This window comes from Theobroma umbraticum, unplaced genomic scaffold, assembly GCF_002168275.2.
Source record: "Theobroma umbraticum cultivar Fairchild unplaced genomic scaffold, ASM216827v3 scaffold_4.1, whole genome shotgun sequence".
Classification (NCBI taxonomy): domain Eukaryota; kingdom Viridiplantae; phylum Streptophyta; class Magnoliopsida; order Malvales; family Malvaceae; genus Theobroma; species Theobroma umbraticum.
In genome coordinates this window covers 2,510,363-2,530,951 of record NW_018397258.1, presented here as the reverse complement: position 1 = coordinate 2,530,951, position 20,589 = coordinate 2,510,363, and the positions used below count along the sequence as shown (strand labels likewise).

At 35.1% G+C, this 20,589-nt stretch overlaps 3 protein-coding genes across 5 annotated transcripts; 2 read left to right on the top strand and 1 right to left on the bottom strand.

Moving 5' to 3' along the window:
• The first annotated feature begins 2,700 nt into the window (after positions 1-2,700).
• Positions 2,701-8,773, top strand: LOC110413811 (ARID/BRIGHT AND ELM2 DNA-binding domain-containing protein). Its single transcript, XM_021424776.2, is given in 4 exon segments — positions 2,701-2,763; positions 3,247-4,370; positions 7,117-7,976; positions 7,978-8,773. Coding segments are annotated over 3 exon segments (2,058 nt in total). The 5' UTR covers positions 2,701-2,763; positions 3,247-3,254; the 3' UTR covers positions 8,060-8,773.
• A 2,032-nt stretch (positions 8,774-10,805) lies between these two features.
• Positions 10,806-13,577, top strand: UBC6 (ubiquitin-conjugating enzyme 6). Of its 3 annotated transcripts, none has more exons than XM_021423800.2 (7): positions 10,806-10,950; positions 11,085-11,213; positions 11,316-11,395; positions 11,822-11,936; positions 12,033-12,085; positions 12,174-12,302; positions 13,254-13,577. In XM_021423800.2, exons 2-7 carry the CDS (start codon positions 11,170-11,172, stop codon positions 13,382-13,384), a joined length of 552 nt encoding a protein of 183 aa, XP_021279475.1. In that variant the 5' UTR covers positions 10,806-10,950; positions 11,085-11,169; the 3' UTR covers positions 13,385-13,577. The 3 variants fall into 3 exon arrangements, with proteins under 3 accessions (XP_021279475.1, XP_021279474.1, XP_021279473.1); XM_021423799.2 differs by having other exon boundaries at positions 10,815-10,950; positions 11,070-11,213; XM_021423798.2 differs by lacking the exon at positions 10,806-10,950 and having other exon boundaries at positions 10,980-11,213.
• Positions 13,578-14,052: 475 nt separating this feature from the next.
• Positions 14,053-20,552, bottom strand: BRM (transcription regulatory protein SNF2). Its single transcript, XM_021423797.2, has 11 exons — positions 20,444-20,552; positions 20,074-20,161; positions 19,864-19,950; positions 19,593-19,685; positions 19,427-19,510; positions 19,140-19,343; positions 18,534-18,776; positions 16,894-18,450; positions 16,262-16,807; positions 15,334-15,585; positions 14,053-14,964 (listed from the first exon to the last, which is right to left on the bottom strand). Exons 1-11 carry the CDS (start codon positions 20,500-20,502, stop codon positions 14,317-14,319), a joined length of 3,861 nt encoding a protein of 1,286 aa, XP_021279472.1. The 5' UTR covers positions 20,503-20,552; the 3' UTR covers positions 14,053-14,316.
• Between the last annotated feature and the right edge of the window lie 37 nt (positions 20,553-20,589).

Here is a 20,589-nt window from a genome sequence, read left to right as displayed (position 1 = left end):
TATAATGGAAAAAAATAACTTTATTTTTTATTTATTTAAACAAAATTTTGAAAATATAAAAAGTTTTTTTATATAACATAAAGTTTTTAATTAATAGTAAATCATATAAAAATAGAAACGGATAATGTTGGGATTATTTTTAATAGGTGATGAAATTTTTAAAACAAAAAGAAATTTTTTTTTGAAAAATAGGCATATTTTTTAAAAAGGAGTAGAGAAAGCTCTTCTCTAAAACTTTTTCTTAAGCTCTTTTTTAAAATAAAAAATTATTTTTTTAAACTTTTCAAAATCCTCATTTGGTTCGACTTCTACTTTTAAAAGATAAATAAAATGAAAATAAGTCAAGCCAAACAAATATTAAAAAGAAACACATACTTATGAAATTGAGTCAAATGTTTAAGTGTAAAGTATCACAAGTTAATAGATATCTACTTGTTGTTAAAATTAAAAAAAAAGGCAAATATAATGATATATTAACCATTTACTTAACCTAAAATAATAAGGATTGAATCCATATGGACAACAAAATCTCTGCACATGTGATACAAATGGAAACAGATGAACCAAATGTTGATTCAGATTTGACTTTAGTTGTTAAAAATTTCTTAAAAAGTGAATGATTAATCAATATCATTCATATGTATCATAAATCCAATCGTTTGATGGATTTTTTTTTACAAATATGACTTTTAATATCCCGTTAGTATGACATTTCTCAAAAATCTTCCTAAAGACTGTGTTTCAATTTTATTAAACGAAATTATGAGAATTTTATTTTCACACCGCACTTTGTATTTTTATTTTCTTTTAAAAAAAATTGGATCCCACATTGAAACTTTCAAATTTATCTCAAATCGCATTTTCTGCATTATCTTTATCACTTTCCTTCTCTTATCCTTCTCTCAGTCTTTTTCTTCTCATCAACTTCTCACTAGCTCCATTACATATAGGAGTTCATTTAGGTTGAGTTTATAAATGGAGAGGATGAGAGAAAAGGAAACAACAAACTAGTAAAAAAAATGGCCAAAGTTTGCTTAGGTAAAATGGGTTCTTCACCAAGAAGCATAAAAAAAATTTTCTGTTAAATTTTAAATTATCAGCCAAACAATAAAAAATAATTTATATTAAAAATACTTTTTGATTAAAAAATTTTCTTGAAAATAAATAAAAAAAATTTGGTCAGGTAAATCAAAATAAAATTATCATTGGGAACAAGATTGGTTGCAAATCATTGATCTTCTCAAGTCTAAAGGTAACCTATCAAATTTTAACCAATTGAATATAAACTTTAATTCCCTAAAAACCCTCTCTCTAAATCTCAAATGACCAAACTACCCCATGCCCCCCCTTCAATCTCAACCCATGGTTAATAATTAACCTAGGTCAGCCAATCAGGACCACTATACAGGGTTTGGGTCTTTCTTTGGAACCCTACTCAAACTTCCCCATACCCATTTATTGTTATTTTTATTAAAATTTAACTAAATATATATTATTGTTTATTGAAACAAAAAATAATAATAATTATAACATTATAAATTAATGGACATGAGGATAGACCTATATATTTGAATTTGATATCTAAGATAAGAAGAGCATGAATTTTTATATTTGTTTAAATAAATTTACTTCAAATTCTTAGGTAATAGCCCAAAACTAAAAATATAATAATTATACTAAAAATCATCATCCAATTGGTATCATTTTTTTTATTTGATAGGATGAGAGATTCAAATTTAATCTTTTGATTAAGAAAATACATATATTTGCAAGATTGAGTCAATATTCTTAATGTAAAATATCACTAATTAGTAGATATCTACTCACTATTAAAATTACAGAAAAAAATATAATGATATATTAACCATTTACTTAACCTAAAAGTAAGGTTTGGATCCTACATTTAAACTTTCAAATTTATCTTCATCAATTTCCTCCTCTTATCCATTTCTCAATCTTTTTTCTCATCAACTTCTTATAGATCCATCACATATATGAGTTCCTTTAGATTAAGTTTATAAATGGAGAGGATGAGAGAAAAAGTAAGGAACCCACAAACTATTAAAAAGGAGAATGGTCAAAGATTGCTTAGATAAAATGGGTTGTTCTCCAAGATGCTTAAAAAATTTGTTTGTTCAATTTCAAATTATCATCCAAATAACAAAAAATAATATATATTAAATTTTTTTGCTAAAAATTAATTTTAGAAAATAAATAAAAAAATATTTTTTGCCATGTAAATCATTGGTGTTCTCAAGAGGTATCAAAATTTCAACCAATTGAATATAAATTTTAATTCCTTAAAAGCCCTTTCTCCAAAATCACAAATTATACAAACTACCCCAACAAGACTCCCTCAATCTCAACCCATGGTTAATATTTAACCTAGGTTAAGCCAATCATGACAACTATAAATTAGAGGGTTGGGGGGGTCTTTGTTTGAAACCCTACTCAAGCTTGCCCATACCCATTTTATTTTTTGAAAACATTTTTACTCTCCACCAAAGAGTCCTTAAAAAAAGGGGGAGAAAGAGAGGAGAGGGGGTGGGAGTATATAAAGCCAAGTAAACAAGGCAAAAGGGGGTCTGAGCAATTAACCACAAAGTTAGATAGGGTAATTGATGAAAGAAGTATTAGGCAAACAAGAGGGCCAAAGGAAGAATAGAGAGAACAAGGCCTCAAAGCCAAAAAGTTCTTAAGGGAGGAGGCTCAACAAAACCCCACTCTATTTGCACACCCAAAAAAAGAAAGGAAAAAATACTGGTATGTTACCTATTTCTCTCCATCTTTCTCTTTTGTTATACTTTAAAGTTTGGCAAAAACCCCAAAATTATCTTGGGAATGTTAGGAATTTTTCTTTTTTTCCAGGAAGGGTCTGTATCTGTTCAAAACTTGTAGTTTAGCCCCTCGAAAACTCCTGTTCCTTTCCCTTTCTCTCTCTATCTGCAATTAAGAGAGAGGGAGGGAGAAAGCGCGGGATAAAGGGAAAATTTTTCATGGAAGGCCAAAACCGATAAAACCTCTCAATCAAAAACCCTAGATTAGTCGTTTTCCCGCCAAAATATCCCTTCTAACATGCAAGACCCTGAAGTTTAATCGGTACTGTTTCTGTTGTTTAACACTTAAAAATATGCGTGTCTTGTTTTTTTAATTGTTTGTTGCTTTGGTCCGAATTTTTTGTCAAAGAATGAAAGATTACACAGAGAACTATTTATTTTTAGGGTTTGAATTCGAAATCCATGGCAGGATGGTCGATGAGAGCTGATGGGTCTTCACTAGATTGCGTTAAAACCCCAGAAAAGCTCGAGCCAGCTGGTTATTGGGTCGATCTCGAGCCCTTTTCAGAAGGGTCTTTTGTGAAATCTGAACCTGATAAGCTTAGGTTCTGGTTTAACAAGTTTCTTGCGTCTTTTTTGAAAGAGATCTGTGCCCAAGGTTGTTTTTGGCCTCTTCCTCCAATGCTTGGAGATGGGCAGCCTGTGGATTTGTTTAAGCTTTTCTTGGTTGTAAGAGAGAAAGGTGGATACAATGCTGTTTCAGAAAGTGGGTTATGGGATTTGGTTGCTGAAGAGTCAGGGTTGGGTTTAAATGTAGCGTCATCGGTTAAGTTGGTTTATGTTAAGTACTTAGTTTCTTTAGAGAGATGGTTGGAGAGAATTATTGAGAGTGAGGATTCGAAGAGCGAATCAGATTATAGTGGTCATTTGATGGAGTTGGGAGCTGAGCTTAAAGGGTTTTTATTGGCCTCAAAGAAGAAAGTTGTGGAGTATTCTCAAGTGGAAGAGAGTGTAGTGGCAGGATCCGATGAGGGAGAGAAATGTGTCAAAAATGAGGAATCTATGCATATTGATTTAACAAAGAGGGTTTTGGATTACGAGGGAATTGGAAAATTGCAGAATGATGATGATTCAAAGAGTGTGGTGGTTGATTCGGATGGTGACAAAAAGTGCATTGATGGTGATGAATGTGAAGATACACCGTCAGATTTGGCAAAAAGTGCGGTCAACTCATCGGATGTTGAGAAAATTTGTAATGAGGATGAAGTGAAGAGTGCAATTATGGAGGATTTTGTTGACTGTAAGAAATGCACAGATAGTGATGATGATGACAATGTTGTGATATTGGATTCAAATGATGCTAAGGAAAAATTTTCATCTCATAAGAGGAAGCGGCAGTCTATGTGGGGGATGCTTAATTGGGTTACTGAGATCGCAAAGGATCCATGTGATCCGATGATTGGTTCATTGCCGGAGAGGTCAAAGTGGAAGTCTTATGGGAATGAGGAACTTTGGAAGCAGGTTTTATTGTTTCGAGGAGCTGCCTTTCACAAAAAGGACGATCATTCAAGTGTGGATCAGTCCAGTTGGCAGGTATACACCCATTGCAACAGTTGCCTACCTTTTAGTTATTAATTTAAGTAAAAGGTAAATAAGCCTATTACATGTGCCTGTGCAAGTTTATTGTTAATATTGTTATATTAATCCTAGGTAATTTATATTATTCTTGAATCTCTTTGATTGCTCTTGTGGTAGTCTTCATGAAAATGCTTCAGTATGCATCACAGCCTTCTTGGTGCTTGAAAAGGAAAGAAGCAAAGTTAGGTATTGATGGAACCATTAAAGTACTATCACCATTTTTCACTCTGCTCGCCCTTACATTTGGGTTGTTTATGTTAGTCAAATATATTTTACCTATTCATTTAGGACCATTATGTCATTTACTCTCACTGTCTCTTTGTGCCCCTGCTTATGTCCTTTATTTGGTCTATTTTCCAGTGGTACAACTCAGTCACATGGCACTATATATTCTCAAAGAAGACATGCATGAAAATAGTAACAAGAAGTCTCAAGATATCGTAAATGAAATGCAATGGCTTAATAAGATCTGTGCAGCAGACCCCTTGTAGTGGAAAAAGGCATTGTTGTTGCTGTTGTTATGGGACAATATATTTAATCTTTTTTTCTCTCTGGTACAAACTATATATTTAATATTAATACTGTCACAAATGTTATTTAATGTTTTTTTATCACACATAGCTGTTACTGCATTTGATTGGTTCAAGCACTATTAACTGTATTTGATTTACCATACTACCTTGTTTTATAAGCACCTTATACTTGTACTTGGTTAAGATTCCGTTTGCTTATGGAAGTAAATGTAAATACTAGTAGTATGTTCAGATGCAACAGCAAATAACACTTTGGAATAAATTAAAAATTAATATAATGTGAATTTCAAAGTGCATGATTTTATATTTATATAGAACTTTTACATTTGAATGTTTGTCAAACTATTAAATCATTTTTGGCATAATGCTCTAAAAAAGTCCTCGAATTATTCAAAAAAAATTAAATAGATCTTTATTTTTCTATGACGTTTAATCAAGTCCTTGTATTTTAATTTTGAAAGAAATAGGCTTTTATGACAAACGGTTGACTAATTGTCATTAGTCAAAATGTCATTTGTCATTTTATATCTATATGGTGTTGACTTGAAGGGTGAAAATGTCACATGGTTATGTCATCATGCCACATCACCATTCACTATGACATGTCATCATCTTATGTCACCATTCATTATCACATGTCATCTTGTTATATTAGCATCACATGACATAAAATGACAAGTGGCATTTTGACTAACGAAGTTTGTTAACCCTTAGTCATAAGGGCTTATTCGTCCAAAATAAAAGTATAAGGATTTGATTGAATGCGATAAAAGATTAAAGAATTTTTTAGATTTTCTTGAATAGTTTAGAGGTTTTTTAGGTATTATGTCATCATTTTTAATCAACTTTGAGTATGTTTTTTACTACTTTGATTTTACATTTTAGCAACTTTTCAAGAAGTAAAAAGCAAATAGCAAAAAGAACAACCAAATGAAGCCTAAACTTTTCATTGTTTGTTTTCTTCATTGTTTTCATCATCCTTGATATTGGTAGATTCTTTGATAAGGTTACCATTGTTATTGTTATCATCATCACTTTTTTTTTTTTGGATATTTGTATTTTAACATTGAAATTTCTGGCTTTTCATTTATTCAAAAGCTATATTGTAGTAACTGTTTTTGTTTTATTCTCTGTTACGGGCATGTTTAGTTCATCTCTTTTTCTTTTAATCATAAAAGTTGAGGTGGGTGGTTGATGCTTTTTATGATGTTTGAAATTGTCTTTGTGAGAGCTTCAGCATCAATTATCATTAGTTTTTTTATACATATTAAGATTATGGTTGGAAAGTAAGGATTGCATATGATCTGGCTTGAGTTTGGCTAGAAAGGGTCTATAACAAGTTTAAGTTTTAGTATGTTATTGTTTGACCTTGGCTTTTCTTATTGATTTACTTGGCAAGTTCCTATTCTGCCCGAAGTTAACAAATGTATAAATAGTGGCACTTTCTCACTTTATTGAGAATTCTAGCTATATAGGAGTTTTACTTTTGGTAACAGTGGTGTTGTAGTGATGATTTCTTATCACGGGCTAGTATCAGTTAGCAAATCAGGAGAAGCTTGCCTTGTTTGTGTAAGTAATCTCAAGCCAAAACCAAGCTGTTTGCTTGTGCCTTGTCTCCTTAGTGGCCCTGTTATTTAAGTTCCTGCTTATGATAATAATACCATTAGCCAAAATCAATCATTACTTTTGCATTTTGTCATGTTGGTTGCGGTAGATGAATTTTTACTTCCTGCCTTTTGTATATTAATTTCTGTCTTAAAGCAAGGAAATTTTTAAGGTCACCTAATGTGCTTAAATAGTGATGTGTGGTTGACAAAAAAAAAAAAAAGAACAGAAATTTAGTTGTGTTGAACTAATGGAATTTGCTATGGGTTGTTACTGTTGTTCTAATGTCTGAAAGGCAAGCATTATAAACATGTTCTGTATTAGCACTATTCCACTTATTATCCATTTAAGGCCTCATAAAATATTTTGTGTTGCGCTGCTTTTAACATATTTGGCTTCAACAAATTAAAATGATTTGAAACAATACCTGTAATTTTCTTTCTGGTTGTATGTTATATTATTATTTGTCTCCCATGACATTCATTTATGTCATGATATTCCTGTTATGCATTTTCTCCTCTTTGTTGATATTGTAATAATTGCATGATGCTCACGCTTTGTAGAAAAATCAGAAGATGCATCCATGCTTGTATGATGATCCAACTAGATTTGGATACAATCTCAGACAGAGGTTAAGTTGCCCCAAGAAGCTCCTTTTGGGGAAAATGGTGTCAAAGGGAAAAAATTATTCACAGTCCTCCTTGGGAAATCATAGTGACTTGGACAATTCCATGGTGGGGATTGACAAACAGTCGCATGGAACTTATGACTCTGCGGCTCCACGGTCAGTGTTTGACTATGATAATGACATGCAAGTTCCTATTGGGCCATATTTTCAAGTTGAGGTACCAGACTGGACAGGGGTGGCTTCGGAAAGTGATCCGAAATGGCTGGGGACTCGTGTTTGGCCGTTGGAAAAAAAGGAAAAGAGGTTTCTGATTGAAAGGGATCAGATTGGAAAGGGAAGACAAGATTCATGTGGCTGCCATATTCAAGGTTCTATACAATGTGTAAAATTTCATGTTGCTGAGAAAAGATTGAAAGTAAAGCTTGAGCTGGGTTCAGCTTTTAACCAGTGGAAATTTGATAAGATGGGGGAAGAGGTTGCATTTGCTTGGAAGGAGGAAGAACAGAGGAAGTTTTCATCTATAGTGAAGTCGAATCCTCCATTGCTAGATAAATGTTTCTGGGATGAGATTTACAAGTATTTTCGTAACAAAAAAAGTAGGGAAGAACTTGTTTGCTATTATTATAACGTCTTTCTCTTGCAGCGTAGAGCATACCAGAATAGGATTACTCCAAACAACATTAACAGTGATGATGAGGAATCAGAAGCAGAATCAGTTGCTAATGGCTTTGGGCATGAAGCAGTTAAGCCCTACACCTCCATCCTGATTTCCCCAAAGAAGTCCCAAAAAAAGTCTAGATACTCTTCGTCAAGTAAATATGGAACACTTTGACAAAAGATGTAAAGGCTCACAGCTTTTTTTGGGTTTGCTGTTTTGACATTTCAATTAAAAGAGATATTCGTCTCGGTGTACCTGGAAAAGTGAAAATTTTAGTGGTCGAAGGTTTTGTTTAAGGGTGTAATTTTGAGGGAAGAATTGATGACACCTCTGGTCTCAAGCAGCTTCGGTGCTCTTCAAGTGTTTTTGGTTCATGCTTTTATCAGTTTTTGAGGTATATTCCTGTCCATTTGTCATAACTTCTAACATCAAACACAGGTATTTGGCATCCTTTTCTTCATCATTGAAGTTTTTGACAGCAACGCTAGCAGCAAGGGGCAGTAGGTTGAAGGAAAGATATATCTAAAAAAAAATATAAAGAAACAGTAATTTGGGTCTATCAGTAATTCTTGATACATCATGCATTCTAGGCTTAAGATTTTGAATGTGATTCAGGAACTGTTTTTGGCCTAGTCTAAATGGGTGAACGTGATTAGATTTAATAATGCTGTCTTTGACAAAATCTACAAGCCTCTCTAAGGTGCAACACAGTTTTCCCCTCTTAGACAATGACCTAGAAATAGTCACTCCACTACATAGAGTTTTAATCTTCCTATATTCCTGACCTGTAAGGTCACATGAACGATGGCCGATATCAAAGGAAGTTTTGGCTTTGCTATTGACATCCAACAGCCACAGTTTCTTGTATTCTTTTCCTTTTATCATTTAGGTAAGTCGTCTTGTCAAACCGAAGCCCTAAGTATGATTAAGTATATAAAGTATTCAAATCATGACATTTGGTATCTAGCAATGTGTCATTGAGAAAAGTGGGTATTCATTGGAGTGAGTGAAGATGTCACAATTTCAAAGGAGCACCGTGAATTTCACATCCATAGGGTAGTAAACTGTTTATATCATTTTCAACATTTGAGGCGCCTTTAAAGAAATAAAATTCTAAGGTTTAATGGGTCAAAGCAAATAATACCTTACTGATTGTTGTGGATTTACCACATTTAGCTTTTTGTCATGATGTATTTGCATCCAACTTTTACAATCTCATGTACTTTTATTTAAAGTCGAAATGCGACAGGGCTAAATATTTTTCCATAACAACAAATTTGGAAGCAAAATATTGAAAAAAAAAAAATTGTTACTAAAGTTACAGAGAGTCAGGTAGAAGAATTGCTGTCAAAACAGAGGATTAACGCCCGTGAAGCTGGATTGTGTTCTTCTATGGGTTGGTTTCCAGCTTATGGCTTGTGGCCATAGCTGGTGTAAGTCGCAAATGGTCCCATGAGAAGTAGTCGGTGGGATTGGACGATAAGGATAAAGATCCTTCTACTCTCACTACTCAAATTTGAAAGGTTGCAAGAGAAACACACCCCAATTTGGGACAGGATGTTAACCATTAAAAGCTGGGAGGGGGCTTCAGGAATAATAACTCCCATTGTTTTGTTTGTCAAATATTCCGTTCCTGAAAAGGGGAGGGGAAAAAGAGAACCTTCCTTTTCATCAAACAGCTAAATGGACACCATGAAGAGTTGCGTGGGTAGACGATGAAACCCAAAGATATAAGATAATTTTAGTATATTCCTACATAAAATTTTGGTCAAGGAAATCCTTGATTTTGCACATGACTTGGATTCCATTTGTCGGGTTAATTTAATTGGGTAACAGCTTAAAGACCTATGAGATCTAATTCTGCATTTCCATTTTGTAAGACTTTCTTAGAATCAATGGGAAGCAAAACAAAGCAAGACATGGGTTCTGCAAAGGGTATGTAATTTTTTGCGATTAAGTCAATCACTGTTAATAATTTAAATTTAAATTTTTAAAAATTACTTAAAAAATTATTAATTAATAATATTTAGATTCGAATAATTACATTTAATATGGAACAAAGTATCTACAATTCAACTCTTTTGTTTTGTTTTTTTTTTTTAATTTTTAATTAATAATCATATATCTTAATGATAATTATCAACAACAAAGAATTTACTTATAAATGTACATATAAACAACAAGGCTATTTCTTACTAGAAAGGAATCTCTCTCTCTTAGAACAAAAGAAATTCTTAACATGGATAGTGGTGTAACACAATAAGTATATTTTGCTTTAGAGAAAAAGAAAGAGTAAAACTTCAACACGAATTGGCTTCGAATATGCCATGAAATATACCAGGAACATGCCTTCATGAAAAAGGTACCCTTTCCTTCTCCTTTTTGTACTCTTTCTTTGTGATTTAAGGATTATAAGCATTTTTTTAAGAAAATAACCTAGAGCTTATTCCTCCCCTAGCCTTTGAATATTATTTTGAAAAAAATAAAATAAAATATTTGCAAATACTTAAATCAAATTATTTTATATTAAATACTTTTCCTTTTGCAAGAAAAAGTAAAACCCGACAAAGTTTATACTGGCATCAAATTGGCCTTATGGGGCGCCCACCGAACACCCAAGCATTCATGCATTCACTCAATTGGTTCAATTGATTAGATGGCCTAGAATTAATTGACAAATTATGCATGCATGATGTCGACAATTGTGACGATATTGACCACTCCATTGTCATAATTTTAACATTAAAATAAATTTATTATTTCGAATCATTTTTTATAATTAATTTATAAAATTTTATCCTTTATAAATAAATGTAATTTTCAAAAATAAATATTTATTTTTACATATTTATGAGATGAGATGACGCTGGTCTGTCTAATACGGTTCCTAATCTCGAACATCAGCCTTCATTTAAGATTAGCCTTAATTTGTTACTTTGGACATCTAATCATCATTAATTTATTCTGTTTTAAAAGGAGAAGGAATCTTGTGGGAAATTGCAGACGTGCAAGGCATAGACAAGAAGCCAATAATGATTCACAGTGGGAAGGGGCGTGATTGCAAAGTCTCCAAAAATTAAAGGAGAGGAATCCTGGAAAAGTACGTGCAAGGTATGTAATAGATAATACTGAAAATTTGAGGTCCCTGAAATGAAATTTCCTCCCTATTTATTTTCCCGAATTTTACCCGTTGCTGTTCGAAACCTTTCTTTGCAAACTGCTTATCTCAGCTTGCACCAAACCAGGAACGCGATCCCTCCAAATCGTTTCTCTCTATCTCCTTGCCCGAGCAAAACAGAAAAGAAGAAAGGAAAAGAGAGCTATCTAACTATGTCTTCACCAAGCAAACGCCGGGAGATGGACTTGATGAAACTGTTAATCCTCTAATTAAGCTTTGAAATTATCTTCTACTTCTTCTTCTTTGTTGAACGGGGGAGGGGTTTATATTGACTTTTAAATTGGTTTGTTTTTACTAGGATGATGAGTGATTATAAGGTGGAGATGATCAATGATAGCATGCAAGAGTTCTATGTACATTTCAGTGGACCCAATGAAAGTAAATTTTCACTAACCCGATTTCTTTCTTTGTTTCATTTCCATACTTAAGTTGTTTTTATAGGAAATTATTGGAGTTTCTCTTTTGGGAGAATTGCTTTTGTTTTCTGGGTCTTGATAAGCTTTGACTGTTCTTCCCTTCCGACCCTCTTTTATTTAGCTAGTCTTAGTGGTTTTGATTAAAAGGATTATAATTTTAAATTCTATGGCTTTTTGAAACTGCGTTTTAGCTTTGATTCCTTCATTTATTTACTTATTTTAGATATCCCTTTAATGATTTGTTGAAATATATTTGCCACATGGTTTCTTTTTAAAGTTGTACTTAATGGCCTTACCAATTTTAATGCTATACTGGAAATGGGTCTTCTGTTTTGGGTCAAAAACAGACCTTTTTTGGCCTTATTTTGTATATAATTGACTATGGCAGGTCCGTATCATGGAGGTGTATGGAGGATAAGAGTGGAGTTACCAGATGCTTATCCGTATAAATCTCCTTCCATAGGCTTTGTTACTAAGATTTACCATCCAAATGTGGATGAGATGTGAGTTAAAAAAGAAAGTTATGACTATTTAATTTTCTATATTTGTGTAGTTCACTGTATTCATCTGCTTGAAGAGGAAATCATGTACAATTTCAGGTCAGGGTCAGTTTGTTTGGACGTTATTAATCAGACTTGGAGCCCCATGTTTGGTAAGGATACTTATCATGCTTTCTGGATGCAACTCTGAACTACTTTATGATAATAGAATTTTTAGCTTCAAATCTCGGTGTTTTGCAGACCTGGTAAATGTGTTCGAAGTATTCCTTCCACAGTTGCTTCTGTATCCCAACCCGTCAGACCCATTGAATGGAGAGGCTGCAGCTCTGATGATGCGTGACCGAGGTGCTTATGAACAAAGAGTCAAAGGTATTAACATTTTCCCCTAGGTATTTTTTTTAATACCAAAATTAAGAGGGATTGTTAATTGTGGCATTGCTTATTTGAATACCATGTTTCTCGAGCATATGCTTATAATAAATCTTGACTGTCTTATAACATAACTGCTGCCCAGGTGACACTTTGGTAAGAACTTTACATGGCATGTTAAAAGATAGGTGAAAACGTTTTCAGAATTTATGACATCTAGAGTTTGTTTTATTTTCTGGTGGCTGATCCTGAAACAAGATTTACTCTATGTACCTGTTGGATTGAGTGAACGATTTTGCCTTTTAAGATTACTGCTAGAGTGTTGCTTATCTAATGACTGTAACTAAGGTTATCTTGCTTATCTTGATTTTATTTCAGTAAGGAAAATGTAAAATATGACATTAAAATCCTTAAAAACTCATGTTTATGTAGGTTTAACTAGGATGTCCCGGATATTGAGTCTCATTTGAGTATAACTGAGGTGCGCTTGTGATGAACAATAGAAAGTATTCCTACTGTTGCTGGATGAGTGGGTCCAAGTTGAGAGCTATGGACTGCTCTGCTATAAATAGGGAAAATGCTAGTAGTATTATCTCACGGATGATTTATTTAGTCTTTTTAAGTGTCTTGTTTAGTTTGTCGTAGTCTCAAAATTTTTGTATCACATGTAGATGATTGCCAATTCTGTTAAGCATAAGCCTAGAAGTTTTGACAGGTTTTTGACCCTGTAGTAGCTGAAAAAAAAAAAGGATCATGTTGCCCCGAACATTTAACCCGGTATCTTGTTTCTTTCTTTCTTCTTTTTCTTCCACATTTTGGAATGATATCATTGTTTTATGATGCACCTCTATGCCCCAATTACCAGGAAGAGATTCAGATACTCCATTTAGGCATTTTATTATATTTGAGCCAATATGATTTTACTGTCTCTGACATCGGTTCATCACCTAGAATACTGTGAGAAATATGCCAAGCCAGAAGACATAGGAGCTGCCCTGGAGGAAAAATCCAGTGATGAGGAACTGAGCGAAGAAGATTATGATTCAAGTGACGATGCAGTGGCCGGCCAACCAGATCCATAGTGTCTATCCTTAACCTTTAAAACTATTTGTATCAATCTGTACATGATGCTTCTGATTCTGTTAAGCCAAATCTCAAGTCAAGGTAGACTTGTCTTAAGGATGTGGAGATATTTTTCTCATCCTCCATTAGTTTCTGCTGTCACTGTAAATAAATGTACAATTGTCTTCATATGAAAACTACCTGTAAAGTATTTGTCTTGTGTCTTGCAAGAAATTCGTGCAGTGAAACACCCAAAGGCATTGTGACAGAGATAGGTCTGTCTAACAAAGATTTAAGTTTATGTTAGATTACCTAGTACATTATTCTTTACCTAGGAAGTCTTTGGGCTCATTTGACTTAAATATAGATACCATTTCGGGCACGCTATGGATTGATTACAGGTTGCTTTGTTTTATGGTTTAGATCTCTGCTGCTCTGCCCTTGATCCGTGGCTAACCCTTACTTCAGCGTTTCTTTCTCTTACCAAGAACCATACTTGGAATGGACAGCAAAGATGAAATCAGTCCTCAATTTTCCCGGTTCAAAGACTACTAGGCTTACATTCCACTGGCTTGAGTAGCAAGCCAAGGCTTATATTCCACTAGCTATTGTACTAAAAAATGTGGAATCTAGTCATTGCTCCAATGGCAAGATGCACTCTTTTTTTGTTTGGATGATATCCTGAGTATTAAAATGAAGGAAGCATATATTCTTTACAAAAGTCTCAGCTATCAAATAATAGATAATAATACCCGCCAGGAGCAGATATGAAAACTATTGCATTGAAACCATGGAAAGACCGGTATACAATGCGGGATCAAGGAACCTAAGCTACATTAATGGTATGATCTATTGCAATTGCACAGGCCATGAAGAGCCACAAAATACACTCCACACTTGTACTCAATGGCAACAAATTTTTTCATCATGCGATACACTACCCGCTATAAAGTCATAGATGGCTTGGCCTCCTTTTACCTGCGTCTGTTCTCAGCTTCTTCACAGGATTGGCCCAACCAACACTCCCACCACCACCATTCGCCGGATGAGCAGGCTGGTTGGGCCAACCTTGCTGATGGGTGGTCTGCTGGGCCAGTCTTGAATCCTTAGAGATTGATCCTGCTGCTGGACTCCTGATGTTGCGACCCATGCTTGGTGGTGAAACAGGGCCAGCTGATCCAGTCCTAGGCTTCACCATAGACTTTTCCCTGTCTTTCCTCTTCTTCTTGCAAATAACCAGCTCCCCTGGATGAGTTAGGAGAGAATCATCCTGTTGATATTGCTCCCTGGTCATGCCACTTCCACTCCCAAGCCTAGATTCCTTCTGGGGCACATGCACTCTAGCCCTTGCATCATCACCAGCATGAATAGAACTACGTTGCAATGACTTTTGAGCCAGGCCTGAATCTGGTTCCACGTCGTTTATTGGCTTTTGTCTCTTGCCAACAGCTACCTGTCTAGGGGATGGAGTGGAAGTCGAGGTAGATACTGGGTTAGCGAAAGACACAGCACTTCTGGCTTCGCGGAAATCTGTTTCTGGGAATGCAATCTTCAACAAGTCGAAAAACAGATCATGTACTTTTCTTGCTTCAGATCTGACCTGTGAATTCAATTACATTTCCAGGGTAAGTAGACAGATCAGGACATTCATGAGAACATTACAGAACTATATATTGGAGTTCAATTGGTCGGAAGGAAATTGGGACATTTGCTAGTTGATAAAACTTTCTAGGCATTGACGCAAATACAAATAGGTTAACTTCTTTGTAAAGCTTTCAAAGTATTTGCTTCCAGAAAGACTATCCACATAAAAAATAAAAAAAGTGATGCAAAGATGAATTAGAGTATGAAATGTAAAGATAAGGTCTAGTTAAAAGAAATCCACATGAAAAAAAAAAAGTGATGCAAAGATGAATTAGAGTATGAAAATATAAAGATACAGAAGGTCTAGTTAAAAGAGAAATTATACCTCATGTGAAAACCCATAAAAATGCATTGCACTTTTTAACACTAACTGCACATCTGACACAAGCTCCATAACTCCACTATACTCTAGTCTGTCAACACGCTGATCAATCTTCCGTAAATCCAAATGATTACTTCCACTTCCACCCATGTAACCAGAGTTTTCAATCCTCTTCCACAAATCTGTTAAAAGTGGTACAATTTGTTGACCTTCCTTGTCTATTCTCCTCTGAAGCTTGCTAATCACATTTTTGCACTGCAAATGAGATTTTCTAGTCAATCACTAAATTCACAAATAGCATGAGATAACATGTCATACATGAGCAATTAAATAAGGCATAACATTAAAAGTGAAAACTACTCATTTCTTTAAGGTAAGTCATTTTCATACACAAAGTTTCCAATTTAAACATATCCAGCCATGCAAAACATTGATGACTTCAAGACTAAATAACACTAAGACCAATTGTAACGGACATTGCAAAGCAAACAACCAGGTAGAACCAAGATATTATAGAACACAAAAAATCTGCTAAATCTTGTAAAAAATGTCATCATGCATAAAATAGACACTCACTCATCCAAATGTCTATCCTAGCAAGACCAAAACCATATTTATCGATGAGAGACCAGAATGGAAATATACAAACATGTATAATAGTATGCTGCAGTCTTAGATGTGAAAAAAAAGGACCCAAAAGGAGGAGGTAAAGAGATTCAAGAGGCTCAAAGCTATGGTGAGAGCCAGCTATAAGCAACACCATCAAGCAATTCAAAATACCAAAGCAAGATTGGCAATTCCAACTTATCAATAGTGACCAGGACAAAATTCTGTGACAGTTAAAATAGTAATGGTAAAAAAGAGGCAATATCAGGCAGCATTTACCGATTCACAATCCAAACACCAGAAGAATTAGTCACTTCAACCATACCTTTCTTTGGATGACATCAGACATCTTAGCACCAAAATCGGAATACCCACTTGTATTAACCAGTTTACTGTCCCAACTCTCTCTGGAGGGTTCACCAGCATCTTCTGCAGGAGCAGAAATGGAATTCATTCTACCAGACTTTGGTGATGCATGCAACTTCGATGTATTAGCTATCTTTCTTGAAGGTAAGTTCCTCCTGCTTTTTGAAGATGAATCATTTGGATCATGCTTGACAGCATTGCGGTCACAGGTTGGTTTTGTTTCAGGATCAGTCCTTTGTTGTGATTGGTATTTTTGGTCCAGCTGAAAAGGCAACAAAGATGAATCTCCACGTTGGAGATGAGGCACTTCATTGACAGATTTCTCCTCTGCCCTTTCCACAGTATGACGAGGTCGAACCCGAATGCTACGCTTTCGTTTTATCTTGGGTTGGACAACTTGTTCATCTTCACCTTCATCCCGCTCATGAACCCAACTTTCAGATTGCCGGTGGTCCATATGAGAATCTCCAGATACTGCAATCTCACCTTCCTCTAGTTCATCTGGCTGCCAAAATTATAATAGTAACATGAGAAAATAGCAGAAATTGATAGATGCCATAGTTAAACTTCATTGCAGGAAAAGAGACATACCAGCCTTCTTGCAACAGAACCAGGCCTAGCATCTAATGCAGAGAGAGAGCCAAATTTCTGAGGAGAAATAGGAGACACCATCTGTGTTGGTCTTCGACTGTCCAGAGATGATCCTGAAGAACCACCTTCTTCAAGTATGTGAGTATTTCTAATGTTTTCTGAAGTTTGGGCATACTCATAACCACCATCACAAAGTGGGCCATCTTCTTCCGACTGATCCTTATTTGTAGGTGGTGCCCCAACAGCACCACTAAATTCATCATCTTCAAATTCTCCAATTTCTCCCTCTTCCTCATTCCCAGAGTAACCATTTCTCTCATCAGAACTTCCTTCAGAGTATTCCCCATTCTCATCATCTATTTCCTTATAATTAGGATGCTTTTTCCCCTTGGGTCGCCCCCTTTTTCTCTCAGTCTCCACTTCATTGGATTCAGCACCCACACCAGCAGTATATAAAATGTTCTTTGATGGCTTTTTTGACAAAGTAGCAACAGCAGCGTTCACTTCTCTTGTACTAGCTCGAAGCCACTTAGGTACCTGTTCATGACTAGTCATCTCTTCAGTCCAATCCAGTTCTTCATCCATCTGATCAAACAACTCAACTTCTTCCTCACTTCTTGCTATCATGCGATTTACCTGGTGCAAGGAGGGAACATCATGAACAGTTTCTTGATACCTCTCTTCATCATGCAGTAATGTTTCTAAAGTCATGCGTCTCTCTTCATGTGTTGTTCTCTGGTCAAAACGTCCAGCATTAATAACTTCATCAGCCATGTCAATTTTATACTGTTGAATGTTATTCCTTATGAGGCCCTCAATAGATCCCATATACCGATCCTTACCTGCAAAATCATCCTCAAAATCAACTGTACCTCCACTCCTTAGTTCATCCTCCTTCTGATGACTAGAGATTTTGTCAACAACTGCCTCCATGTAAATGACTTTGACTTCCCTTGTTTGTCCAATTCGATGAGCTCTAGCAACTGCCTGTTCCTCATTTTTAGGGTTTGGATCAGGATCATATATGACAACAGTATCAGCAGATTGAAGATTTAGACCACGCCCAGCTGCACGAATACTAAGTAAGAATATAAAGCAGTCAGAGTCAGGGCTATTGAAATCAACAATAGCTGATTCACGCTCTTCCAAGCTAGTTGTTCCATCAATACGTCTGTAAACAAGCCTCCTCCACTGCAAGTATTCCTCCAAGATATCCAGGAGCTTTGTCATGGTACTAAAGAGCAATACACGATGCCCTGTTTTCTGTAGTTTTATGAGTATTCTGTCTAAGATCCACAATTTCCCACAAGATCTTACAAGGAAATCTTTAGAGAAGTCATTGTAATATGGGTAATTGAGCAAAGGATGATTGCATGTCTTGCGAAGCTCCATACACCGATTATTTAAAGTTTTGTACACCTTAGCCTGGTATATTGGATTTTTTTGAACCCTGCGCTTCTCATCTTCAGGATCAACTCGAAGAGTCCCAGTTGATTTTATCCAATCATAAATGGCACTCTGAATAGCTGACATTCTGCATCTTAAAACTATTGAGACCTGCAATCGGCCATTGCAAAAATATCATTAGAAACAGCATTACGATAAGTGATAACCAAAGCAGGACAGCTATTACAGCGTACCTTTGGAGGAAGTGAACCTTCCACATCTTCAACACGACGTCTAAGCATAAAAGGCTCTAGAATTTGATGAAGCCGGTGGATGATGATAACCTTCTTTTCAGTCTCAAGCCAATCATCCTCTGCATTATGCGTAGGGCCTTCCTTTTGAAATGGCTGTGAAAACCAATCATGAAATGCCTTGCGATTGTCAAAAACTTCAGGAAGGAGAAGATTTAACAGTGACCAGAGTTCTTTCAAGTCATTCTGTGGCATACAAAAATACCCATTCAACTCATCAATAAGTAATACATATATAATAAACTTAATATGTGTGTGCATGTGTGTGTGTGTGTATATATATATATATATGTAGATGAGATTGAGCCTGAGGAAAGAAAAAGGTAAATAGGCATCTTATTTCATTGCCTCAATTGAGCAACACTGTGAGATATAAACAAAAGCATGGCAAAAAGTCCTGTTAATGAATAATGGTCGTACCATTACAAGTAGAAGTCAGTCACGACAGTAAAGCAAAGTTGTCCAAGGTTTCAAATCCGTATCATAAATAATGTATGTGTGCATATTTGTTTCAATTTCCAATCATATCAGAGAGCTGGCTTAACAGACCTGTAATGGTGTCCCAGTGAGAAGTAAACGCCTTTGGCAGTGGTACCTATCAAGATCACGAGCTAAAACAGATTCCCTGTCTTTCATTCGCTGTGCTTCATCAATTATGATGTACTTCCAATCAATTTTGGAAAGCTTTGACCGATCGTACATAATGAATTCATAAGTTGTCACAAGGACATTAAATTTCATTGCCAAAACCTCCTACGCACCATGAAAACCAAAAGAAAATTTAGCAAATTTTGACACTAAAAAAACAAGTAAATACAAAAACTTATAGTTCTTACTTGAGAAAACAATTTTGAACGTTGATCTTTTCCACCAACATAATAGATGCATGACACAGATGGCAGCCAATTATGCAACTCACTCTGCAAAAAGGACTAGTTAGTTCTGTTCAAAGATACTGGAAAAATGTCATAACCATCAATATAAAGCAAAAACAAAACTAACCTTCCAATTTACCAGAACAGCATTTGGAACAATTATAAGATGTGGACCATAGTTTCCTTTGAATTCCATCAAATAAGCAATCAATGCCATAACCTGCACAATAAGGTAAAAGGTTAACAACAGCCCTACCGTATCATATGATTATCTACCCAAAAATATAATGCTCTGACTTATTCCAACACCTTGTCTAACTCCCAAATAACATATGAAACTGCTGTGTTACTCGCAATTTATTTATTTATTTAAAAAAAAAACACAAACAAAACACTACCTGAACAGTCTTCCCAAGACCCATCTCATCAGCCAAGATACCATTGAGTTTATTGTTATACAAAGAAAGCATCCACTGCAAACCAACCTGCCAAATAAAATACACAGACGTCATAAAAAATTTAACTTAGTATAATAAATAAAAGTACATTAAAAGGAAAAAAGGAAAAAGGTAGGGAATAAACCCAATATTTTAAATATAGCAACCTACAAGCTGATAGTCTCGTAAAGTTCCAGCTCGTAGCATTGATGGTTGCCTTATGACCCTCTCGTTCACAGCATGAGCAAGATTATAATACCTGTTGACCACCACAAGAAATGACAAATAACTTGCCATAAATTTGGTGCCTTCTGAGAGAATTATCCTTAGATTAAATGAAAACATAAATTATAAATGCAAATTCATTATGTGAGATTATAGTTATTGAACTAAAGAACATCAGAAAAGTCACCACATAAGCCCACCTAACTGTCACAAAATATACACCCCATCCCACTCATGTTTCATCATGAAGCATGAAACTGTTATCATTAAGTGCAAGAACATAAAATGAAAACATGTAATCAAAAACACAACTTACTTGCTAACTGATGAACTATCCCTGGGTGCATTCATTTCCATAAACCGATTTCTTATCATCACTTCCTCTCCAGCACAAGCTGCTGCTACCCTAACTTCTTCTTCTGATAGACCCTTTTGTCAAGAAGTAGAAAATAGGGAAATAAG

Excerpts from the sequence above, each read along its gene's own strand:
- UBC6 (XM_021423798.2), top strand. The coding sequence starts at position 10,990 with ATGAAATTTCCTCCCTATTTATTTTCCCGAATTTTACCCGTTGCTGTT. Across the intron at positions 11,214-11,315 it reads GAGATGGACTTGATGAAACT|GATGATGAGTGATTATAAGG; the intron begins GTTAATCCTCTA and ends TGTTTTTACTAG. Across the intron at positions 12,086-12,173 it reads GACTTGGAGCCCCATGTTTG|ACCTGGTAAATGTGTTCGAA; the intron begins GTAAGGATACTT and ends GGTGTTTTGCAG.
- BRM (XM_021423797.2), bottom strand. The coding sequence starts at position 20,502 with ATGATAAGAAATCGGTTTATGGAAATGAATGCACCCAGGGATAGTTCA. Across the intron at positions 19,344-19,426 it reads GTTCAAAATTGTTTTCTCAA|GAGGTTTTGGCAATGAAATT; the intron begins GTAAGAACTATA and ends CATGGTGCGTAG. Across the intron at positions 16,808-16,893 it reads GTTCTGTTGCAAGAAGGCTG|CCAGATGAACTAGAGGAAGG; the intron begins GTATGTCTCTTT and ends TAATTTTGGCAG.